We start from the raw sequence: 26,460 nt of genomic DNA on the forward strand, positions 1-26,460 counted from the left end.
TACGAACCTGGCAGACAGTAATGGACATGCTTAGGAAGGATCTGCGCTTGTCTTGTGGCTAAATGGCTATGTTGTGAGATTACCATAACACTGTGGCTAACTTTTTGTGAACTGGTATTTCCTGTTTGAGTTTCCTTCTTTTGCCTACAAATCCCATAATTCCATTTTCCTCTCTCCCACACATCAGCCACCCCACCCATTGAAACATAAATGAGCTGCATCCGTTCAAAAGACCTGTGGTTTTCAATCAGGGTGTCTACAGCTGTTGCATTAGTTGCAGATTGATCCCTCCACCCATTGAAGCAGACAGGCTCCCTGTCATCAGCTGACTAGTGATGTTGGGTCTCAGCCGCATTGCAAGCTGGGAAAAATCTGAGACAAAAGTCATTTTGTATACTGGTAAAAATAAATATTGGAGTGAAAATCACAGAAGAATTGTGAGAAAACCGTCACACACAAGTACAGACACTATATTATGAACTACACTGACTTTACAGCCCCTGTAGCATAGCCAAATAAAGAAAAAATCCGGGAATACCCCTTTAATCAATGACCTCCAAGGTCATTGATTAAGCACAGGTGTGTGTGTGATACGGCCCGTCGGCCAGGTGTATCCGTGACCTGTAATGAAATAAAATAGTTGTCGTTGGTAACCAGAGTGCTTCCGTATTTTCTCTTTGTTTCATTTGAAGATGTGTGGGAATGACTTTTAGGGCCGTGCAATCCCAGGGATCAGTTGACGAAAAACCGCCACTTTTTTAAAGCATACCTGTCATATCACAGAAAAAATAATGCTTATCTATGTCTATGTATATTTACTAGGTCCTTCAGATTATTTACATGTCTTTTATGTGTCTAGCTTCTGTATTTGGCTCACAAATCCCTCAGTTTTGTTGCTCAGTCCACTGCTCAGGAAGGGGCGTGTTTGAGGCAAGCACTGAGCCCACCCTTACTCACAATGCATTCACTTCCTCCCAGAGTCTGCCGTGCTGCGCTGGGTCTCTTCATCCAATCACTGCCAGCTGCTCTGTAACCCCCTCCTCTCTGTCTTCATGCTGCAGTCTGATAGGACAGGAGTGAGCACAGAGAAGTGCTAGTCCCTCCCTCACTTACTGAAAGGGGTATTCCAGTAAAAACATTTTTTTCATATCAACTGGCTCCAGAAAGTTAAACAGATTTGTAAATTACTTCTATTAAATAATCTTAATCCTACCAGCACTTATCAGCTGCTGAAGTTGAGTTGTTCTTTTCTGTCTGACAACAGTGCTCTCTGCTGACACCTCTGTCCAGCGCATGAGAGATTTGCTATGGGGATTTGCTCCTACTCTGGACAGTTCCTGAGACAGACAGAGGTGTCAGCAGAGAGCACTGTGGTCAGACAGAAAAGAACAACACAAATTCAGCAGCCGATAAGTACTGGAAGGATACATGTTTTTAATAAAAGTAATTTACAAATCTGTTTAACTTTCTGGAGCCAGTTGATATCACAAAAAAAAAGGTTTTTAACTGGAATACCGCGGCGGACCGCGGCGATCTGACATCTTATCCCCCTATCCTTTGGATAGGGGATAAGATGTTAGGGGCGGAGTACCCCTTTAAGGGTAGAGTCACACAGAGCGGAGGGCTGCTGCATGTTGCTGAAAACCAAACTCACATAAGGTGGGAAGGAGTTTGTTCGTATGTTAATGGTCACAAGATTTATTAAAAGGGTACTCCGGTGGAAAACTTTTTTTTTTTATGAACTGGTGCCAGAAAGTTAAACAGATTTGTAAATTACTTCTATTAAAAAATCTTTATCCTTCCAGTACTTATTAGCAGCTGTATGCTACAGAGGAAATTATTTGTTTTTTGAATTTCTTTTTTGTCTTGTCCACAGCGCTCTCTGCTGACACCTCTGTCCGTGTCAGGAACTGTCCAGAGCAGCATAGGTTTGCTATGAGGATTATCTCCTTCTCTGGACAGTTCCTGATACGGGCATCAGGTGTCAGCAGAGAGCACTGTGGACAAGACAAAAAACAAAATTCAAAAAGAACAGAATTTCCACTGTAGCATACAGCTGCTAAAAAGTACTGGAAGGATAAAGATTTTTTAATAGAAATGATTTACAAATCTGTTTAACTTTCTGGCACCAGTTGATAAAAAATAAATAAATAAATAAATAAATAAAAAGGTTTCCACCGGAGTACCCCTTTAACTGCACTTTATTCTGTAAAACCATGGGGGAAAAAAATCAACCATCGGTGCTTGTGGTCATGCGGTTTTGCAGGTAAAAGTATAGTTTATTTGCAAAAATCATGCATCTATTAAGCTAGTTGAAAGCCAAGCCCATGTCATCTGGATGGGGTCAGGCGGCCTGTCACACCATGTGACTTCCTACCCCCGTGTGAACAGTATAGAGATCATTGTTAATACAGACTTGACGGATCCCTATGCAGAGACGTTAGCAAAGGTTCTCTCATCCAGAATACCGACACAGTAGAAGGGAAGCGCAGGTCTCGTATCTCATCCAGGAAAATGTCTACTGTTCCAGTGTCTCAACCTCAATCTGTACAGCAGAATGATATTTTATGTGTTTTTCGTCTGTACATTGGCTCCTCAGACTTTACTTACCAATGTGTCCTCTCTATAAAAATACTTTCCACTGAATTTTTGTCGATGTCCTTGGAGACCACTGTTGTAGAATATCAAATACTCTCCAGAGTTTTCTTACGCAACCTCGTCTCCCCTTGTAGGAAATGTTCTTTTCTGCATAAGAAGAGGTAGATGCGTAAATCTCTCCGGTTTTCTGACCTCTGTTTTTATTCCCCAGACAACTCAGATATTGTAAGAGTTTTTTTTTTAACCCTGTAGAAAGAATTGTCATTTTTTGTATATCTATAGACCATCTTATAGCTTTCTCTAATATAACACATTGGAGGAGTCTCAACCTTTGGACTCCTGGATTTTATGGTCATGATTTTAATTCTTGTTCTCACTGAAGGGTAAACCAGCTACCTGGCCGGTGGTAACAATTAGGCATCTCATGGAGCAGTCCTTACTAATGTGGTAGAGAGTTAGTATAGATTTCCAGCTCACCCCCGTGTCCTGTTATGCACGGACTGGTGTAGACTCCACCAATGTAAATGTAGGAAATAAGAAGTAATCTCCAGCGCAAACTCCCATTCCGACGATGGAATTTTATATATATTCACCTCGGTACATGGACAGTGTCGATACAGGTGACGCGTTTCGGCCCTACAAATGGGCCGTAGGCCCATTTGTAGGGCCGAAACGTGTCACCTGTATCGACACTGTCCATGTACCGAAGTGAACATTAATAAAATTGCTGAGGCAGTAGAGGAAAGGTAAGACGGCACTACCAATGGTCATAGCATGCAAAAACATATAATGTAAATGGTCCCGTGCAGGAGGAGCAGATTCCGGAGTACAGGGGTGCCAGATGATTGTGAGATAAAGACATCTATGCATGGATCCGAAAGAAGAAATTCACATCTGCACTCACCTGTGTACAGCTTCACTTTATTTCGTCATCATAAAGAATATACAAGCCGGCCTGGTGGGACCGGGATACAAGGAGCGCAACAGCCGAGGCTGTGCGGGTGGGCGGCAAACAGCTGGTTTCGCGGGTAAAACCGCTTCCTCTGGCCTCCAGGCGGTTTTACCCGCGAAACCAGCTGTTCGCCACCCACCCGCACAGCCTCGGCTGTTGCGCTCCTTGTTTCCCGATCCCACCAGGCCGGCTTGTATATTCTTTATGATGACGAAATAAAGTGAAGCTGTACACAGGTGAGTGCAGATGTGAATTTCTTCTTTCGGATTCATTAATAAAATTGCATCGTCGGAATGGGAGTTTGCACTGGACATTACTTCTTACTAATGTGGTAGTTTTAGAGTTACAAATTTGGAAATCATTAGTTACATCAATAAATCCTTGTTATATGTAAATACATTTAGCACTGTAAACTGATTTATTGTAACATTAATAGTTGTGTGTTCTCAGGGATACCTAGTGGTAAGATACGTCATGATGATCATAAGTTCTATTATTATTACGTGAAATTATGTTTACCTTAATGAACAAAATGGACTAGCCTTTTCCTATTGAAAACTGATATGGTCTGTGGACCCTGACAACAAGATGGTGCAAGATCACTTGTCCATTGTGATGACTCGCTCTTGCAGATAGGTGCGGTTGCAGTATAGAGGCAAGGAAGCAGTATTTTCCAAATCAAAGTTCAGTGTTTTATTCACACTTGGCACACAGCAAACAGTCTTTAAATGTAGAACAAAAGGAAAACGTAACAAAAGTCCACCTGTATTTGTTAGGTGTTTGTTCACACCACAGACCATGCCATGCGGAATCAAGCAAGTCTTTTCCAGGCCTCCAGGCAGACTGCTTACCAGCTTCCAACCTTGGAGCAAACGTAGGGAAGAACTCAACTCTCAGCTCTCTCTGGCAGTGTGAGCTGCAACTAGCAAATCCCCTCAGCTGGTGAAGCAGGCTGCCTTGAAGGCCAACAAAAGGCGGCCTGGATTGTGGGGAATGGCCCCCACCCTACACTTGACCATCCCCAGTAAGAGCCGTCCCGGATTGGCCTTCCAGCCATACTACGGCCATAGTGTCAGTCCGCATCGTAGCACAGACACTGAATAAACACCGGCTCTTACTTCACCAAAGCCAGGAGCCTTGGAGACACGTAACGCCCATCCACCACGATATCTTTCACCCTCTCACACCATTTTCACGTTGGGTTTCCTAGTCTGTAGAAGACAACAATCCTTTTTTATTGATTTTTTAATTCAGAAGCTTTTAACCATAGATTTTAACCACCTTGTTAAACACGGTCTCAGTTTTCCACCCGAGATACTTTCTGAGACATGGGCAAGACATTTATTTCAACAGCTTATAAATGAAGATGGTCTCACATGTCCAAATCCTTGGAGATCGAGAAGCGTTACTTTGATTTCATACTGATATAAAGTCTTAAAATATTGCTGGATATTGAATGTGTACTATGTCATATACTGCATTGATATCCAACACTAAATTCAGAATTCTGTAGGTTTTCTGCTACAGGTGTGCAATGCATTGTGGGGCCCTGATGCCAGTCACACCAAAAATGGTCTCAAGCCTGACTTAAAAGTGTAGACAAACCTGGGCAACCAATTGATCACAACTGATCCAACCACAATAGTTATGCAACAAATCCATTGGTTTCTTTTCCAAAACTAATATTACCTACATTTTCTTAATATTTCTCCATGAATATAGTAGGTTTGGCTTTAATCTATTGCAACGTGAATACTTGTGTTAAGTGTGTCTCAAGCCAGTGCACCATCCTATTTTTTGGCAGAGGCTGGCAGCCATCAATGTTTGATCCTTTAAAGGGGTACTCCAGTGGATTTTTTATTTTTATTTTTTAAATGAACTGATGCCAAAAAGTTAAACAGATTTGTAAATTAAAGAAAGCACGTACGTGCACTCACCGCTCAGTGGAGACAGTTCGGTATAGGAGTCCTGGTTCACGGGGAGCTTGGTCTCAGCATCGGCGCAGGTAGAATGGCGCTCGGAGGCTACACCGGCAGTTTCACACGTGAATGCTTGCTTCTTCCGGCCTCAAAGTTACGTCATGATTTGTAAATTACTTCTATTAAAAAATCTTTTCCCTTCCAGTACTTTTTAGCAGCTGTATGCTACAGAGGAAATTCTTTTTTTTTTCTTTTTTTTGTCTTGTCCACAGTGCTCTCTGCTGACACCTCTGTCCGTGTCAGGAACTGTCCAGAGCAGCGTAGGTTTTCTTTGGGGTTTTTCTCCTGCTCTGGACAGTTCCTGATATGGGCATCAGGTGTCAGCAGAGAGCACTGTGGACAAGACCAAAAAAAAAAAGAAATTCAAAAAGAAAAGAATTTCCTCTGTAGCATACAGCTGCCAAAAAGTACTGGAAGGGTAAAGATTTTTTTAATAGAAGTCATTTACAAATCTGTTTAACTTTCTGGCACCAGTTGATTTAAAAAAAATGTTTTCCACCGGAGTACCCCTTTAAGGAGGTCATTGACCTTTCTAAGAGGCACACGTCTGGTGTACAGGATAGGCTTCTGCTCAGGACTTCCACAGTAATTGTCTATTGATAGCGAGGAGTTAACAGAGCAGGATGAGGTATATTCCTGCGAAGAACAGAGGTCATAGAAGTCAATGTCCTACTTGAAGGTTGTCTTCCTTTTCTTGGAAAATAGACCTGAACGGAAGCTACGGCACTTAACACAAGTGTACATAAGACTGTGGTGGTGACTGAAGAAGAACTAGAAGCTGTTCATACCTTATGTGATGAGTTGTATGAAGTCATGTCTGTCCGATGTCATCTTCATTCCCCATTGTTTTCTTGTTTTCATATATATATACTAGATCGTCTTGAAGTCTCCATCTTATTGATGTCTGTTTTCCCTAAGTTTCCCATATTTTATCAACTAAAAACTTTGCTTTTCTGTCTTTTCATCCCCCCCCCCCCCCCCCTGTTTTGTGTGCAAACATTATCTGCCAATTGGCTGACAGTGTTTTTACATCCAAAATGCAAAGCAGACAGATGGGCCCCTCGGGGAAGAACATGACTAAAAGTACCAGCATCGGAGGGGATATGTATACATTGGAGAAGAATGATGGCAGCCAGTCTGACACAGCGGTGGGCACAGTCGGTTCCGGCAATAAGAAGAGAAGATCCAGCATCGGCGCCAAAATGGTGGCTATTGTTGGCCTCTCGCGGAAAAGCCGAAGTACCTCACAGCTCAGCCAAACAGGTAGGACCTATTTTTTAAAGGGGGTACTCTGCTGCTCAGCGTTGGGAACAAAATGTTCAGAGCACTTAGAGACTGCGTCGGCGGGCTCGTGGCATCACGGCACCACCCCCTCATGACATCACACCGCCCCCTCAATGCAAGTCTATGGGAGGGGGCGTGACCATCGCCTCGCCCCCTCCCATAGACTTTCATTGGGGGCGGGGTGTGATGTCATGAGGGGGTCAGGCCGTGATGCCCCTAGCCCCCGATGCAGTCTCTAAGCGCTCGGAACATTTTGTTTCCAAAGCTGAGCAGCGGAGCACCCCTTTAAGTCACTTTTTTTTGTAGAGAAATAGTTTTACAGTTGTGTTTTTTTTCAGTGCTGTGCTATTGCATTAAAGTGGTTCTCTATGTCTTGGCAATGGATTTGGTTCATTATTGAAGCCCCGTCGACTCACATTAGGTCCCTGATCACTAGTCACAGGGTCTTCAGGGTGCAAACATGCCATATGTGTAATTTGTGCAGCTATACAAGGGGCAATATAGGTCTCCAGAGTTGAGGTGCCACATTGTCTGCAAAGTTTGGTGTGGAGAGACGCAGCTCAAGCTGGACGGTCAGGTTGCCGAGGCTAAGGTACGATGCCTTGTGAGCTTCATGCATAAGTCCTAATTATAAGAAAAGGGCTTGTTCACAGAACTCGGCCACTGACAACCCGACCTCCCGGTGTAAGCTGCGTTTCTCCACATCCAACTGTGCACGGCACTTGGCACCAGAACTCTGGCGGTACTTTTTAAAGGGGTTCTCAACTGGTGCCATAAAGTTAAACAAATTTATAAATTACTTATATAAAAAAAAATCTTAATTTTTCCTGTACTTATCAGCTATTGTATGCTCCACAGAAAGTTCTTTTCTTTTTTTTATTTCCTTTCTGTCTGACCACAGTGCTCTCTGCTGACACCTCTGTCCATTTTAGGAACTGTCCGGAGCAGGATAGGTTTGCTATGGGATTTTCTCCTACTCTGGACAGTTCCTAAAATGGACAGAGGTGTCAGTAAAGAGCACTGTGGTCAGACAAAAAGAAAAGAACTTCCGGTGGAGCATACGACAGCTGATAAGTACTAGAAGGATTAAGATTTTTTAATAGAAGTAATTTACAAATCTGTTTAACTTTTTGGCATCAGTTTATTAAAAAAAAAATTTAATTTTTTTCCAGGGGAGTACCCCTTTAAATATATTTATTGCATATTTCATAAATAGAGCATTGTTTGCCATCCAGTAAAGAATTACATAGTATGATGCCACCTAGTGTTTAAAGGGGTACTCCGGTGAAAACCTTTTTTCTTTTAAATCAACTGGTGGCAGAAAGTTAAACATATTTGTAAATTACTTCTATTAAAAAATCTTAATCCTTCCAGTACTTATTAGCTGCTGAATGCTACAGAGGAAATTCCTTTCTTTTTGGAACACTGATGAAATCACGAGCACAGTGCTCTCTGCTGACATCTCTGTCCATTTTAGCAACAGTGCATAGCAAATGTATGCTAAGGGCAGCATGGTGACTCAGTGGTTAGCACTGCTGCCTTGCAGTGCTGGGGACTTGGGTTCAAATCCCACTAAGGACAACAATAAATAAACTGTTATTATTATTATTATAATAACGTCAGCAGAGAGAACTGTGCTCGTGATGTCATCAGAGAGCATTCCAAAAAGAAAAGAATTTCCTCCAGCTAATAAGTACAGGAAGGATTAAGATTTTTTTAATAGAAGTAATTTAACTTTTTGCCACCAGTTGATTTAAAAAAAAAAAGGTTTTCACCGGAGTACCCCTTTAAAGCATATAACAATGTGCATGTCCACCTACTGAATTGAGTGTTGGAGGATACATGTGCTCAATCACCCTCCATACACCCAGGTCTTTGCTTAAAGGGGTACTCCCGTGGAAAAAAAAAAATTTTAAATCAACTGGTGCCAGAAAGTGAAACCATTTTAGGAACTGTCCAGAGCAGGAGAAAATCCCTATAGCAAACAAATGCTGCTCTGGATAGTTCCTAAAATAGACAGCAGATGTCAGCAGAGAGCACTGTGGTCATGACATCAGAGGAAATGCATTTCTTTTTTGGATTTCTCTTTAGTATACAGCCCCTAATAAGTACTGGAAGGATTAAGATTTTTTAATAGAAGTGATTTACAAATCTGTTTAACTTTCTGGCACCAGTTGATTTAAGAAAGAAAAAAAAAAAAAAAAGTTTCCCACCGGAGTACCGCTTTTGACCCCCTGTTCACTGCACAGCAGCCAAAAGATATAGCTTTCCACTTGCTTGTCAGGAAGAAGTGGACCCTGTATGGTTCATGGAGTGAAATATTGGTCCATATACTATTCTTGCATGGGGCCTCTGCTGTCTGTCTTTGTCCCCCCAGGGGTTAGAGTTCACAGTTGTGGCCCCTGTTATCAGTGGTGAAGAACTTTCTTTTGTTGGTTAAAACTAATTTCCTGCGTTGAACCCACTTAAAAGTTGTTGTTTTTTTAAATGTTATCTGTTTGTTTTTCTTATTATGTGTTTTATGTCAAGAAATCCTCAAAATATGTTATACTGAAGTGTTGTTTCTCAGATGTGGATACACTAAAGTTCACTTGTATGAATTAAATACAGAACTCTGTGTGACATTAGGCCATGTTCACACACTGGAAAACAATGACCAGAAATTGCTTTATAAAGGCTGTTCTTTGCTTTATGGTCATTTTTTCAGGCATGAATGGCCGCAGTGTAACATTTGGCAGTTTTTTTTAGGTGTGTGAACATGGCCATAATCTTTGGAGGTACCTTGGCAACATGTTCAATTTACTACAGTGCCTCTACAGGCTAAAGGAAGCATTACAGTTACTACTGAGATAGGAGGAAAGAAGAAATGTAGCACTCACCTGGTGTAATGCCAAAGAAAGATAGCTTTATTCCATCATGTACATCAGGAATGAGGGATCGGGGGGGGGGGGGGGGGGGGGGGGGCGTGTCCAAGCGAATAACCCGCGAAACGGGACCGTCATTCCACAGGCTCAGCTGAGCTCCAGTTTTCTTCTCCCCGGCCTGAAACCTCGTTCCTGATGTACATGATGGAATAAAGCTATCTTTCTTTGGCATTAGACCAGGTGAGTGCTACATTTCTTTCTTCCTCCTATGTTATGAACTATTTTTTCCATGTAAGCGCACCCCCGACACTGCCATACCACCCGTCCTTTTGCCAACACAGCTAACCTCATCATAAAAAGGCTGCTATCACACTACAGTGCCGGCTCTCTGCCTCTTGCTACCCACAGTTACTATTGAGAGCAGTCCACCAGAATGCACAAGGGTGTTTGGGTATGCCGAATTTCTCTAATAGAAATAGGCTCTGAATGGGGGACATTGTGTAGACAACTCCTTTAAGGTGGCAATTATCCCATATCCCAACATATCCTTTCCTCATATCCCATCCTCATATTAACCTTATATCCCATTCTCATATCCCAACATATCCCGTCTTCATATCCTAACCTTATATCCTTTCCTCATATCCCATCCTCATATCCTAACCTTATATCCCATTCTCATATCCCAACATATCCCGTCTTCATATCCTAACCTTATATCCTTTCCTCATATCCCATCCTCATATCCCAACATTATATCCTGTCCTCATATCCCAACCTTATATCCTGTCCTCATATCCTAACCTTATATCCTGTCCTCATATCCTAACCTTATATCCTTTCTGCATATCCCCTCCTCATATCCTAACCTTATATCCTTTCCTCATATCCCAACCTTATATCCTAACCTTATATCCTTTCCTCATATCCCATCCTCATATCCCAACCTTATATCCTGTCCTCATATCCTAACCTTATATTCTGTCCTCATATCCTAACCTTATATCCTTTCCTCATATCACAACCTTATATCCTAACCTTATATCCTTTCCTCATATCCCATCCTCATATCCCAACCTTATATCCTGTCCTCATATCCTGTCCTCATATCCTAACCTTATATCCTGTCCTCATATCCTAACCTTATATCCTGTCCTCATATCCTAACCTTATATCCTTTCCGCATATCCTAACCTTATATCCTGTCCTCATATCCTAACCTTATATCCTAACATCATATCCCATCCTCATATCCCAACCTCATATCCTTTCCTCATATCCCATCCTCATATCCTAACCTTATATCCCATTCTCATATCCCAACATATCCCGTCCTCATATCCCAACCTTATATCCTGTCCTCATATCCTGTCCTCATATCCTAACCTTATATCCTGTCCTCATATCCTAACCTTATATCCTGTCCTCATATCCTAACCTTATATCCTTTCCGCATATCCCCTCCTCATATCCTAACCTTATATCCTTTCCTCATATCCCAACCTTATATCCTAACCTTATATCTTTTCCTCATATCCCGTCCTCATATCCCAACCTTATATCCTTTCCTCAGATCCCGTCCTCATTTCCCAACCTTATATCCTTTCCTCATATCCCGTCCTCATATCCCAACCTTATATCCTTTCCTCATATCCCAACCTTATATCCCAACCTTATATCCTTTCCTCATATCCTTTCCTCATATCCCATCCTCATATCCTAACCTTATATCCCATTCTCATATCCCAACATATCCCGTCCTCATATCCCAACCTTATATCCTTTCCGCATATCCCGTCCTCATATCTTTCCCCCTGCAGTAACTGGCGGACAGGCAGCAGAATTTTTAAAAGTCCCGGAAAACTTCTCTGCAGCCTGAGAGTAACATGATCCACAGATGTACTGGAAGTCTTATAGACTTGCATGGGACTTCAGACAAAAAACATCACCCTCCAATAAGGGGGTGGGATCAGGTTGATTTATTTCGACTATATTTTTAGTCGACATATAAGTAACATGTGCACCAAGTTTCATTGAAATATCTCCAGCTGTTTGAAAGTGATGTTGGAACATACGGTATATACATATGTTGACTTTTATATACCATTTATATATATAGATAGATAGATAGATAAGACACCCAATTACAGATAAACAGGTTTGCTATTTATAGAATATATTACTAAGCCAGCATGTTTGCCTGTGAATAGTTTAGGTCAGGGTGATGTCTCTTCAGGTGCACAGTTCAGGGTGATGTCTCTTCAGGTGCACAGTTCAGGGTGATGTCTCTTCAGGTGCACAGTTTAGGGTGATGTCTCTTCTGGTGCACAGTTTAGGGTGATCTCTTCTTGTGTACAGTTTAGGTGATGTCTCTTCTTGTGTACAGTTTAGGGTGATGTCTCTTCTTGTGTACAGTTTAGGGTGATGTCTCTTCTGGTGCACAGTTTAGGGTGATGTCTCTTCAGGTGTACAGTTTAGGGTGGTGTCTCTTCAGGTGTACAGTTTAGGGTGATGTCTCTTCTGGTGCACAGTTTAGGGTGATGTCTCTTCTGGTGCACAGTTTAGGGTGATGTCTCTTCTGGTGCACAGTTTAGGGTGATGTCTCTTCAGGTGTACAGTTTAGGGTGGTGTCTCTTCTGGTGCACAGTTTAGGGTGATGTCTCTTCTGGTGCACAGTTTAGGGTGATGTCTCTTCTGGTGCACAGTTTAGGGTGATGTCTCTTCAGGTGTATAGTTTAGGGTGGTGTCTCTTCTGGTGCACAGTTTAGGGCAATGTCTCTTCTGGTGCACAGTTTAGGGTGATGTCTCTTCTGGTGCACAGTTTAGGGTGATGTCTCTTCAGGTGCACAGTTTAGGGTGGTGTCTTTTCTGGTGTATAGTTTGGGATGATGTCTCTTATGGTGCACATACCAGCTCTCTGTGCTACGTGTATCGGGTAAGAGCCCATTACGTTTATACAGTATATTTATATGCCTGTTGTATCTCAGCGGGAGATAATTCTCTCTGCAGAGCAGGAAATGTTTTTTCTTTAATAACAGTAATAATAATAATTAGATCTACATGACAGTGATTGTTAGCGCGTATACAGAAGGGACCGTGTCAGGCGCTGCTATATAATTAGACAACAACATAATGCACCTTCCCCTCCTCCAGCCGCACCCATTGCTAAATAACATGTCAGTCACGGAGGAAGGCAACCGAGACAAATACATTAAAGGGGTATTGCCGTCTCATATTGGTAGGATGTGCCATTAATTTAGGGCATATGGGGGTCCTCCCCCATTGGTTTATGTTGGCGTCCGACCTTTAGGACCTGTACTGATCTTAGGAAAGAAGGGACCGCAGCACTGTGGCCTTCTTATTGTTTTTTACTGCATAACATTGCTCCCAGTCACTCTGCTGGGAAAAGAACTTGCAGCGCTGCCCCATTCACTTGAATAAGTTTGTGGTTCCAGCCAGTGGCCAGTGTCTGCACAGGATGACATTGGAAGGGCAACAGGGCTGAATCAATGGTCGGACCCACACTGATCATATAGGGACGTCATGTCCTAACCTGAAATGGGAATACTCTGTAACGAGGCACTTAGTAGCTTGTGTACCAGGTCCCAGTGTGGAAAATAACTTTATATAGCACCAGGAGGGGGTCTTATGTCCTTTTCCTAATTATCAATGAATGGAGAAGTGGGGGCTCTGTGCCCTGGTCAGGAGATGATTGAGTTTGAAGCTTTGCAGAAGTAGAGGACCATGATATTTGGGAACAAGGTCCATCTGGGGCTCGCATGCCCTAATTGTACAATTACAAACAGGCCCAAGTTCCTCAGGGGCCCTGATTGCTTCTCTGTCACACAAGAAGTCATTGGTGCTATGAGTGGAATATGGGAGATGGGCGGCCATATGACCAATTTTGCATTGGTGCATAGATGTCTTAAAGTGGTACTACGCTACCCCAGCGTTCGGAACATTTTGTTCTGAACGCTTGAAGCGGGCAGCGTGGGTCGTGACATCACAGCCACGCCCCTCGTGACATCACACCACGCCCCCTCTCATAGACTTGCATTGAAAGGGTGTGGTGGCCACCACGCCCTTTCAATGCAAGTCTATGGGAGGGGGCGTGGTGTGATGTCACGAGGGGCGTGGCTGTGATGTCACGACCCACGCTGCCCGCACCCAGCGTTCCAAATGAATGTCGGGCTGCGGGACCCCCGTGATCAGACATCTTATCTTCTCTCCCTTGGATAGGGGATAAGATGTCTAGGGTCGGAATATCCTTTAAGTTACTGAAGGGCAATTTACAGCTCCATGTGTTGTTCTCTTTTGGGGGAATGTTGTTCACTATTGGGGCGCAGACTGTTTTCTGATATTTAACACCTCAACACGAGTTCTTCTGTGAGACACTATTCATCTTGTGCTACTCATGCCAAAGTTAGTTTGCATTACCACAGTTCAGTTTACAATGAATAAGGTGGGGGCCCAAGTTTGACATTTTGTAATGGGGTCCTAATGATGCTGTTTTAATTAATTACTTGGTACTTGATCGTGATGTCAACGCAAAGAAGTAGACAAGTGGTTCTTGTTCACACGTGTGATCTGGTATGGCGCACCAGCCTCAAAGATCCTCACAGCTCAAAAACAGAGCAACTACTCCAGATTGTATATTTTGTGTAGTCTGCACCAATAAAAGTCCATGAAACATTGAAAAGTAAAGTAGTTACTTCAGCGCCGGCCCTCGGTCCCACACACATTAACAGAGCTGGGATCTGGGGGTTTGTTGTGTAACCAGAATGAACGGTCGTATTCTACGGAGCTGATATAAAAGGCACAAGCTGAGCTTTATTATTTCATGAGCCGAGCCTGCATTACATTTATGGAAAAGAAATTTCCAGAACACTGTGTATCCTGATCTCATAGAAATAGCAGATGGAGATGGGAAGGGTGGGGTAGGGTCTGTGGGGTGGGGTCTGGGAGCTAGGAGGAGGGATCTGGTAGGTGATGATGTCATCCTGTTGTCCACAGGGAAGTCAACTGACCCAGGACTGACCACTCCATCTGACACATTAAACACTGTGATTTTTTATGAATCAGACTGGTGGTCATATGACCCAGTTACAGGAGAGAAATACATGGTTGCAGCTGTGCTGGAATAAAACAAATGGCACTGTAGGACTAGAGTCGGAAACCAGGTCTGACATCCAGTCACTCACATTAAGCACAGTAACTTTTTTTTTTTTACTCAGACTGGTGATCACATGATCAGGTTAGAGTAGCAAATCACATAGATGCAGCTGAGCTGGAATAAAACACATGGTACTGTAGGACTGGTGGTGGTGAGTGTGTATGATATGGGCAAAAAAAAAAAATTACTAAAAACCTCGGGTGCTTCTCTAAGAAGTAGATTTAGAAGATGTCCTAAACAAGAAAAACAAATTAATGACCTGAAGGGCTTCATTTTTAAATTTGTAGTATAGATTTTGATACAAATGTTTACTCTTTCCTCCCATAGAGAGTGAATGGAGCAGAGGCCAACAATACTCACTGCTGCACCACTCACTTGGGAGACAAATGATAACAGTTCCCACAGATTGACCTCCACTGACCACTCCACTCCAGGACTGACCACTTTTCATCTGACACATTAAACACTGTGATTTTCTATGGTTCAGACTGGTGATCACATGACCCAGTTATAGTAATGAAACGCATGGATGCAGTAGTGCTGAAACAAAACAGATTGTCCTGTAGGACTAGTGATAGTGAGTGTGCCAAAAAAATAAAACAAAACAACGACCCGAAGTGCTTCTTTTATGGAAGATGTTTATTGCACCTACTTAACCCTTAGGATGTCTACTTAACCCATAGGATGTCTACTTAAAGGGATACTCCGGTGGAAACCTTTTTTATTTATTTTTATTTTATTTTTTAAATGAATTGGTGCCAGAAAGTTAAACAGATTTGTAACTGACTTCTATTAATAAATCTTAATCCTTTCAGTACTTATTAGCAGCTGTAAACTACAGAGGAAACTCTATTCTTTTTTCAATTTCTTTTTTGTCTTGTCCACAGTGCTCCCTGCTGACACCTCTGTCCATGTCAGGAACTGCCCAGAGCAGCATATGTTTGCTATGGGGATTTTCTCCTGCTCTGGACAGTTCCTGATATGGGCATCAGGTGTCAACAGAGAACACTGTGGACAAGACGAAAAAGAAATTCAAAAAGAAAAGAAATTCCTCTGTAGCATAAAACTCCTAATAAGTAGCCACCAGTTGATTTAAAAAAAAAATAAAAAATGTATGTTTTCCTCCGGAGTACCTCTTTAACACTTAGGATGTCCTCTAGATGCCCTAAGTTGATGGGGACCTGTCCTAGTGAAATATAAGGCTTTAGGGCAGTGGTCTTGAACCTGTGGCTCTCATTCTGCTGCAAAACTACAACTCCTAGTATACCCGGACAGCCAACGGCTGTCCGGGCATGCTGGGAGTTGTAGTTTTGCAACCTCTGGCAGTTAACCGTTTGGAGACAACTGCTTTAAAGTATAGTGATTGTTCCCCATAAAGAGGGGATGTAATGTGTTTCTATGTGCTTTGAGCTGACACTTCATTCATTCTCATTACCGTAATACGGCCCTTTCATCTTTGTAGAAGTATTTAGATTTTTTGTAATTTTTCTTCATATTCTGTAGCCCATAAATATTTAATTTACCTTCATGGTCACAGTTTGTACCCGGCCTAATGCTCTTGCAATATGGACAATATATATATATATATATATATATATATTAAATTGACGTTCATCAAGACGGAGCGCTGTGAGCTGTCTAGGATCGTCACAGAGCCGTATCTCCCATGATGCCCCCCATACCACAAATGGTTAACTGCCAACTGGTATAGTTACATGCCGTAATGATCTGTCAACTTCTATGGTACACAGACTGCGATTCCTGGACTACATTCCCCATAATTATCATCAATCTGTGACAGATCTGCCTTCCCATGATGCTCTAGCTGCTGTTCTCTGGCTACATTTTCTATATGAGTCTTATCCTGCTATTTGTCTATTTCCAAAGAATTTGCAGGTATAGATACAACTAATAGTGGTGATAAATACTGTATGGTGCATCGTATTCTTCCTACCATTGCCATTAACATGTGTCCCCTACTTCCCTGCACTTCCCTGTCTGGACCATTGGTGAAACATTGTATGAATTAAAGGGGGATTCCGCGATATTTCTCTGGGCTGTAAAGTTAGTGTAGTTCATAATATAGTGTCTGTACCTGTGTTTGATGGCTAGTTACGCAATTCTTATGTAATCTTTGCCCCAAGGTTCATTTTTAGCAGCATACAAAATGAGTGTTGTCTCAGCTTTTCCCAGTTTGCAGTACGGCCAGAGACATTACATCACTAGTCAGGTGTTGAAAGGGAGCCTGTCTGCTCTTCAATGGGTGAAGCAATCGCTGGGTGGAAAGGAGATCATTCTCCACAGGCCTGAGAGGAAGAAAAGTGACCTCACACTTACAAACGAGGGATCCTGGGACTTGTAGTTGGAGGGAGGGAACTCCAACTTCAAATAGCCTTTTCACAAAAAGAAATCTGCAGAGTAATGGTGGACTGACAACACAGCTATTTAGCCCCAAATCAAGCACAGACAGATCCTTCCTAAGCATGTCCATTACTGTCTGGCAGGTAAGTACTAAAATCACCTTATGGTGGATAAAACCCCATTAAAGTTAGATGTGTGCAGAAAAGGTGGAAAATACCATTTATAATATAACATATAAAACAGTATAATATATAAAATAAATAAAATTTACAACATTCATGTTTTAATAACTATGATAAATTGTGTGCCATGTAGTACCATGTCCATATATAATACTGCCATACAGAGCCTAGAAAGTGTCAGCAAATACTGAATTAACAGAGCTATATAATGGCTAGTAATAATACCGTATAATTCCTCTTTGCCTTTTAATAGTCATTTATTAGCTCTGCTTGTAAAGTTAGGGACTTGCTCATAATGGAATGAAATAATACAATGAAGCATCTTTTTGATACATTTTATCGGTTGCGCAGTGCGGGCTAGGAGGGAGCACAAAATAAATCCATACAATTAGCGTACATAGTGCGACAGTGCAACATACAGCACCGATGTCTCTGTACTATATACAGTATCATATCACATGCTACACTAACATTCCTGCACACATTATAAAACAGAGAACAAAAAGAAAGCTTTGCGGACAGTGGTAGGGGATGGGGGTTGGGAAAGAAGGGGGTAGAGCTGTGTCTAGGGCTTATCACCCAACCAGAGCCCTGCCTTCGGCTATCGGGGTAAAGTTAGTGTTGTAGTTTTGCAGCATCTAGAGAGCCACAGGTTGGGGAACACTCACCTAAGGGAAGTCTGCATGCTATTGTTAAAACGTATGTCTATGCAGGGGATTTTGAGTCCTTAGGCCTATGTTAGATTTTAGGCCTAAAGAAAATATAAAATTGGAATACTTTTTAATGGGGTTATCCCGCTGGTTTCAAAACTTAAAGGGGTACTCCGGTCCCCTGAGACATCTTATCCCCTATCCAAAGGATAGGGGATAAGATGTCTCACCGTGGGGGACCCCCGCAATCTTGTATTAGCCACCCACCTGTTTGAGCTGCATGCCGCGGTGCCAGCTCACAAACAGCCGGGTGGCGACCATGGGGCCGGGGGAATTGTGACGTCACGACTCCGCCCCCCGTGTGACGGGGGGGGGGGGGGGTGTGACGTCACATGGGGGCGGAGTCACGACGTCACGATTCTCCGGCCCCATGGTCGCCACCCAGCTGTTTGTGAGCTGGCACCGCGGCGTGCAGCTCAAACAGGTGGGTGGCAAATTCAAGATTGTGGGGGTCCCCAGCGGCGGGTCCCCCACGGTGAGACATCTTATCCCCTATCCTTTGGATAGGGGTTAAGATGTCTCAGGGCCGGAGTACCCCTTTAAGAGTTCTGCAGTGTTAGACATTTATCTCCTATCCTGCAGATAGGGGATAAGTGTCTGATCGTGGGGGGTCCGACTGCTGGGATCCCCTGCGATCTCCCCTACAGGGACCCAGCATTTCCATGGGTCTGCGCGGCCCCCGCAATCAGACACTCATCCCCTATCCGCAGGATGCAGATAATTGTGTAATGCTGCAGATCTCCTTTAAGGCCTTCAGCTGTTGCAAAACTACAACTCCCAGCATGCTGGGAGTTGTAGTTTTGCAACGGCTAGAGGTCCACAGTTTTGTTACCACTGGCTTAAAGGGTTACTCCTCTGGAAAACATTTATTTTTTTAATCAACTGGTGCCAGAAAGTTAAACAGATTTGTAAATTAATCCTTCCAGTACTTATCAGCCGTTGTATACAAAGGAAGTTCTTTTATTTTTGAATTTCCTTTATGCCTGACCACAAGTTCTCTCTGCCGACACCTCTGTCCATGTCAGGAACTGTCCAGAGCAGGAGAGGTTTGCTATGGGGATTTGCTCCTACTCTGGACAGTTCCTAAAATGGACAGAGGTGTCAGCAGAGAGCACTGTGGTCAGACAGTAAGGAAATTCAAAAAGAAAAGAACTTTCTTTGTAGTATACAACGGCTGATAAGTACTGGAAGTGTTAAGATTTTTTAATATAAGTCATTTACAAATCTGTTTAACTTTCTGGCACCAGTTGATTTAAATAAAAATGTTTTCCAGTGGAGTACCCCTTTAAACATTAGTCAGTGGAGAATTTGGTGGTTGAGTTTCCCAACCAGGATGCCTCCAGCTGTTGCAAAACTACAACTCCCACCATGTGTGGATAACAGTACTGTCCATTTTGTAGCGTTAGTAAGTATATCAGCAACTTTCCTAAACTTTGTGGCGGAGCATCAAGCCCTGATGTAATGTCTCGTAATACATTTAGACTTGTAGACGGAATAGACTTGTAGCATTAATTGCTGAAAGTAAAATAATTGCATTACTCAAAGTAGAACACGTAGCGGCCCGTGCCAGAAAACACAAGTCTCTTTTGTGATTCGTTCGCTTCACCCGTCTAGTTCAATTGAAATGTTATTAAAAATCTTCCACGTTTTTAAATGTAATTAAACGCATTATAATTCGGCCCCAGTCATCCTGATGGCGAGAGAGTGACTGCCGCGCCATTGTCCTCTAAGATCTTCATCTCAGGATGAAAAAGTCTCAGTCCTGCCCAAATATGACAAACCCTGATCGACAGTGGACACCTTTGGGGGTATTTCTGAAAGTTTTGGGGAATTCCTGTGGACAAGACTTATATGTCCTAATTTTAGTAATTAATGGGGTTATCCAGGAAAAAACTTTTTTTTATATATCAACTGGCTCCAGAAAGTTAAACAGATTTGTAAATGACTTCTATTAAAAAATCTTAATCCTTTCAGTACTTATGAGCTTCTGAAGTTAAGGTTGTTCTTTTCTGTCTAAGTGCTCTTTGGTGACGCGTGTCTCGGAAACCGCCCGGTTTAGAAGCAAATCCCCATAGCAAACCTCTTTTAAACTGGGCGGTTCCCGAGACACGTTTCATCAGAGAGCACTTAGACAGAAAAGAACAACCTTAACTTCAGAAGCCCATAAGTACTGAAAGGATTAAGATTTTTTAATAGAAGTAGTTTACAAATCTGTTTAACTTTCTGGAGCCAGTTGATATATATATAAAAAAAAGTTTTTTTCCTGGATAACCCCTTTAATATCCATTTAGATATCCATGGATTCCATAAAGTAGGCATGATCGATTCACCCGTCATGACATAGGCCTAGCTTCCTAGCCATATGATCAGCGTTACTGTAAAAACATGACCATACTGAAATAATGTATTGGCTCAGAACGTGCAGAATGTTCTAAGAATGTTTTCACACCCAACGTTCGGATCCAGATGATTTCAAACATGTCCTTAACAATTAAGTTCTCTTGACATACTTTGTGTAGGAGGCGCTGATCAAAGCATTGCCTAAAGGAGAACTCAAATGTGGACCTGCCATGGTGTTTGGATTTCTGCAATGTGAATAGAATGGAATTACATGTATGAGCGGAATGAAAGTGCTCAGTCATCAGCAGATCTGACGTGTATTCTGTTCACGGGCTACGTGTGTGTGTCCACGGCCACTATGTGAATGGGGTGCTATGAATATACACAATATACACATGGATTGAATGTGGTAGATCCTGGTCCCTCTCTGCCGTATGCGTTACCCCAAGTACCATCTCTCTGCATTATTATTTACTTCCAATATTGAATCAATGTTTAACTGTATATATCTCCAGATAAAACTTTGTATATATTATTAAAAATCCATGGCCTCCATTTCTGATTGGTAGAATTCCTACTCCCCCATTGATTAGGAGCAGAACGGGCTCCCTTTCATGTACTGCAGTTCAAAAGCAGCTCAGTCCCTTTCAATTTAATGGGACTAAGCAGCAGTACTAGGCACTACCACAGCCATCTGTGTGGTGCTGTTCCTTTAATAAAGAAATATTAAATAAATAAATAAACAAATATAGAAACAAATATTCATGTTCATTTCATCCTTTCTGTTTACAATACAGAAGGTCCTCTTCTGTTACTACTAAAATACAACATCTTGATATCTATGGATTCTAAATTTTGTTTTTATCATTTTTACCCCGACCCATACCTCTTGCGCTCCAGCCGAAATTCCAAAAAACTAAAATGAAGTCCCAAAAAATCCTTTTAATCATAGACATATTATGTGAATTTTTTTTTCTGTCAACAGTATAGATCTTGAGATTATGAGGGTCTGACCACTGGGACCCCAATGATCCCTGTTCCTTCTTATCAAGATGTCCTTGGTGAAGAGCAGGAAGTACTGTCTGATGATCTGCATTGCTGCTCCATAAAACTCCATAGAAGCCCAAAAATCATTTCACACACTCACTTACAGATATAGCCTGCACTGTTTGTATAGTTAGCATGCTAAATCTATTACAAACCAAGCTATACTAGCAGCATAGCATACTTTTTAAGAAGCAGGGACACCCGTCTTTGATAGGTGTCCATGCTTCCTTGTGTATCCCTTGCAATTACTATAGGTCTCCATGGATATAGGAGCAGGGGCATAGTATTTTTGTTTTTGTAAGTGACAGAGTGCATGAGCCACCATTTTATACAACTCCACATTACCTTAGTCATCCTGTTGAGGAGGGGCAGGATCACTCTCTCCCCATTTATCAGTAAATGTATGGATTGTGGGAGAATTTGGAGGAAACCTATTCAAACATGCAAACCCCATTCTGCTGTTATTTTTGGCCAGTTCGGAACCTTGGTCCCCAGCACTCCTAGTGCTAAAAATGTGGTGTTTTTTTGTTGTTGCAGACTACACATACTAAACCAAGTTCCTCTCCTTGTAGCAGCTACTACCCTTTTATTGAGTCTGTGCCGTCCATACTAATCACTTCATCCTTTGAGGACACTTGTGATGCTGAAGTGTGTTTTATGTTACAGTGAAGATGAAGTGTTCCTTCAGGGTCATAAGAGCCATTCAGATGATCACTGCAGGGGCCCCATGTTGCTTATAAGGAGCTTGATTCCTGAATGAAAGCATCTGTCTTGGAAATGAGACCTTAGCGTAGACTTGATCAAGCCACGTACTTTAGATTCAGTTCACACAGTTTTTCCACGAATTCAGAAAGGACTTCAAAATTGGAGACAAATTCTGTCCTGCCTTGGACACCTTCAAATTGTGCTTCAGTATTCTGAGGTTCAAAAGAGAGGTTATTACTTTACTTTTCTTATAAATAGTGATCTTGTTAAACACTATCCCATAACCAATTTTGTATCCCCCCCCCCTTAATCCCACCCCCCTTCCTTTAGTTCCATGACCCTTTAAAATGAAATTATATGTGAATGCAAATATGCGAATGTTCCTTTAGACTCAGAGATTGGATTTTGGACTTACCTGCTGTCGGTGGAGGTTGTCACAGCTGTTACTTTAATACATTACCTAAGAAACAGCATCGGGAACCTCCACTGCTAGAAGCTAAGTCTTGAATTTCAAGTGCAGAGCCTTGGGGCATCGTAGAGCTGTAGATGATAGTGGGGAGGAATTTGTGTTGATCCATTATGACAGCCCCACAATATGTCCCGAGTAGTGTTTTCTTCTCTAGTGTAGAAAGGACTTTGTGTCTTATATCTATAAAATCTTATTTTTAAAAAATAGTGTATCATCAAAATATGGTTTTATTGTCATTTCGTTTTGGTGATTTTTTCTATTGAAGAAAATCCTGACTTCAGATTTTCTGCTTGTTAAGCTTACTCTTCAGCTTTACTGTTTATACTGGGCAGAGTTAGCAGAGCCATCTATTTATTATTAGAGGGCAGAGGATTAAATGACAGATGTCAAATCTGTTGTACTTTTAGAGACCTAGATGTGGCAGAATAGCAACAATATACAGTCATGGCCATAAATGGATTGCAGTAACACATGTATTGCTATACACATGTTTATTCCCTTTGTGTATATTGGAACTAAATCAAAAAAGGGAGGAAGAAAAGCAAACTGGACATAATGTCACAACAAGCTCCAAAAATGGGCTGAACAAAATGATTGGCACCCATTCAAAATTGTGGATAAATAAGATTGTTTCAAGCATGTGATACTCCTTTAAACTCACCTGGGGCAAGTGACTGGTTTGGGCAATATAAATACCTGAAAGCAGATAAAAAGGAGAGAAGTTCACTTTGTCTTTGCATTGTGTGTCTGTGTGTCCCACACTAAGCATGGACAACAGAAAGAGGAGAAGAGAACTGTCTGAGGACTTGAGAACAAAAATTGTGGAAAATATCAACAATCTCAAGGTTACAAGTCCATCTCCAGAGATCTAGATTTGCCTTTGTTCACAGTGCGCAACATTATCAATAAGTTTGCAACCCATGGCACTGTAGCTAATCTCCCTGGGCATGAATGGAAGAGAAAAATTTATGAAAGGTGTCAATGCAGGATAGTCCGGATGGTGGATAAGCAGCCCCAAACAAGTTCCAAAGATATTCAAGCTGTCCTTGAAATGGATGGCAACAAAGCGCTGGAGAATTCTGAAGTGGCCAGCAATGAGTCCAGATCTAAATCCCATTGAACACCTGTGGAGAGACTTTAAAATTGCTGTTGAGAAAAGGTGCCCTTCCAATAAGAGAGACCTGGAGCAGTTTGCAAAGGAAGAGTGGTCCAACATTCCGGCAGAGAGGTGTAAGAAGCTTATTGATGGTTAAAGGAAGTGACTGATTTCAGTTATTCTTTCCAAAGGGTGTGCAACCAAATATTAAGTTAAGGGTGCCAATAATTTTGTCCAGCCCATTTTTGGAGTTTGGTGACATTATGTTCAATTAGCTTTTTTCCCTCCATTTTTTGGTTTAGTTCCAATACACACAAAGGGAATAAACATGTGTATAGCAAAACATGTGTTACTGCAATCCTTTTCTGTGAGAAATACTAAATTTTCTTGAAAAATTTCAGTGGCGCCAACATTTACGGCCATGATTGTACACTATAAATTCCCTGGGGAAGGGATTGTACTCCACCTCTGTACACTTTTTCATTGCATTTACCGCAGCTGCCGAAAAGCACACACAGCTTTTTGTTTGGTTTGTACATACAATGTAGGAAGAGAGTCTTTACCTCTAATTCTTCAGATAGTATAAAGTGATATAATATAGTGGAGTTCTCGCTCTTGCTTTTGATATGTATAATAATAAATTAGTTATTATTTAAAATCTCCCCTTGTGTTTGTTTTAAAATTCCAGTGAGATTGGGGTATTGATAGTGATTGTGCTTTTTAAACACTTATAAGGATTACACTTTGGGGTCCAGATATACATTTATTACTGTGTGCTTAATATACAGCACACCTTAGCAACTGGTCCCCAAGTATAGGCTCCTATCTTACAACAATCCCCATGTGATCACTGTATTAAAAACACCTAGCTATTAGCCTCCCCAACGTTTCGCTGAACGGATCAGCTTTGTCAAGGGTAGCAAGGCTAATGTGCGCGAAGGCGCACATTAGCCTCACTACCCTTGACAAAGCTGATCCGTTCAGCGAAACGTCGGGGAGGCTAGTAGCTAGGTGTTTTTAATACAGTGATCACATGGGGTTACACTAGACCCAAGTTTGTTTGTCCTTTCTATAGATAGTAGCCTCTTTAACTTCTTACCCAAAACCAGGTGAAGATTTAAGGTAGTTCAATTACACGTGCACTTGGGCCTGCATCCACCTAAAGGGGCTCTGTCATTTGAAAAATAATTTTGATATGTCCTAGGAACATAAGTTTTAATCGTTGGGAGTCCGGGTGTTCAGAATCCCACCAATAGTTAGATAGAGCAGGGGGAAGTGCACAATAATCGCGTTCACGTCCTGCTCGCTCCACAGTTTTCAGTTGAAAGTCTATTGGCCTGTCTCCTGTCTTACGCACAAATGGGGAGAAACAGCACTCAGAGGTGTTTTTCTCCTCGCTTATGACATGTCAATGGTTCTTTAATATGACTGGATCCTTGAAGCCTTCACTGTCCATTTTTTTTTATAACGGCATGGTATGTATCTTATCCAGCCCAGAAGAGTTGGCCATGCAGATCATCATAAATTCTATAACCCTTTGTGATCGCTTTTGACAGATCCGAAGCTCATTTTTTTGTTTTCAATTGACAGAACAAAAAAACAAGAAATGAGAGTGCAGTTGTGAATAGAGATGAGCGAACTTACAGTAAATTCGATTCGTCACGAACTTCTCGGCTCGGCGGTTGCTGACTTTTCCTGCATAAATTAGTTCAGCTTTCCGGTGCTCCGGTGGGCTGGAAAAGGTGGATACAGTCCTAGGAAAGAGTCTCCTAGGACTGTATCCACCTTTTCCAGCCCACGGAGCACCGGAAAGCTGAACTCATTTATGCAGGATAAGTCATCAACTGCCGAGCCGAGAAGTTTGTGACGAATCGAATTTACTGTAAGTTCGCTCATTTCTAGTTGTGAACAAAGGCATAAGGGACTCACTTGCTCAGCTGACTAACTAACCATCACTGATTTCATCAGATAGACATCAATTTTACATAGGTGGGGTTCTGATCCAGAATTTTTTTATTTGACTATGCTACAAGGGGCTGCAAAATTAGTGTAGTTCACAATATAGCGGTCCCTCAAGTTACAATATTAATTGGTTCCAGGATGACCATTGTATGTTGAAACCATTGTATGTTGAGTCCATAACTCTATGGAAACCTGGTAATTGGTTCTGAAACCGGGAGTTGTAGTTTTGCAACAGCTGGAGGCTCCCTGGTTGGCAAACACTGGTCTATGTAGAGGACAGGAGTTTCTTCAGGGTCCTGTACAGTACACCCAATTTCCTAAAAAAGTTAAATGGAGCCGCCTTTACTTGGTGTCCAAAGGAGCAACTAACTGTGACATAGGTTGAGTAGTACTGAACATGTAATACCTCCCTGTACTATAGGGGGTGCTACGAGACAGGAATTCAGTGCATGCGCTTCAGTACTACAGTGCACACACTAATACAGTGGTTTTAGCAGTGAATATCCATTCTGATTGGTCAGATCTTCCAGCCATTGAAATGTTTTGCAGATCTGGACAGTATTGCATGTTGAGTCTGGCTTCAAGTTACAATGGTTCTGAAAAGACCATTGTATGTTGAAACTATTGTATGTTGAGGCCATTGTAAGTTGAGGGATCACTGTACAGTGTCTGTACCTGCGTGTAACTGTGGTCTCGCAATTCCTTTGTGATTTTCATCCCAATGGGTGGAGCGCGCGC

At 42.0% G+C, this 26,460-nt stretch overlaps 1 protein-coding gene across 11 annotated transcripts in view; it reads left to right on the plus strand.

The window, feature by feature from the left end:
* The window catches only part of RIMS2 (regulating synaptic membrane exocytosis 2), a 680,796-nt gene that overhangs the window by 584,561 nt on the left and 69,775 nt on the right, over nt 1-26,460 (plus strand). For all 11 annotated transcript variants that reach the window (XM_056522548.1, XM_056522549.1, XM_056522550.1 and 8 more), the window contains one exon: nt 6,551-6,792. In XM_056522548.1, coding sequence (XP_056378523.1) covers nt 6,551-6,792 — 242 coding nt within the window. The remainder of the gene's footprint in view (nt 1-6,550; nt 6,793-26,460) is intronic.

This window comes from Hyla sarda, chromosome 5, assembly GCF_029499605.1.
Source record: "Hyla sarda isolate aHylSar1 chromosome 5, aHylSar1.hap1, whole genome shotgun sequence".
NCBI lineage: Eukaryota > Metazoa > Chordata > Amphibia > Anura > Hylidae > Hyla > Hyla sarda.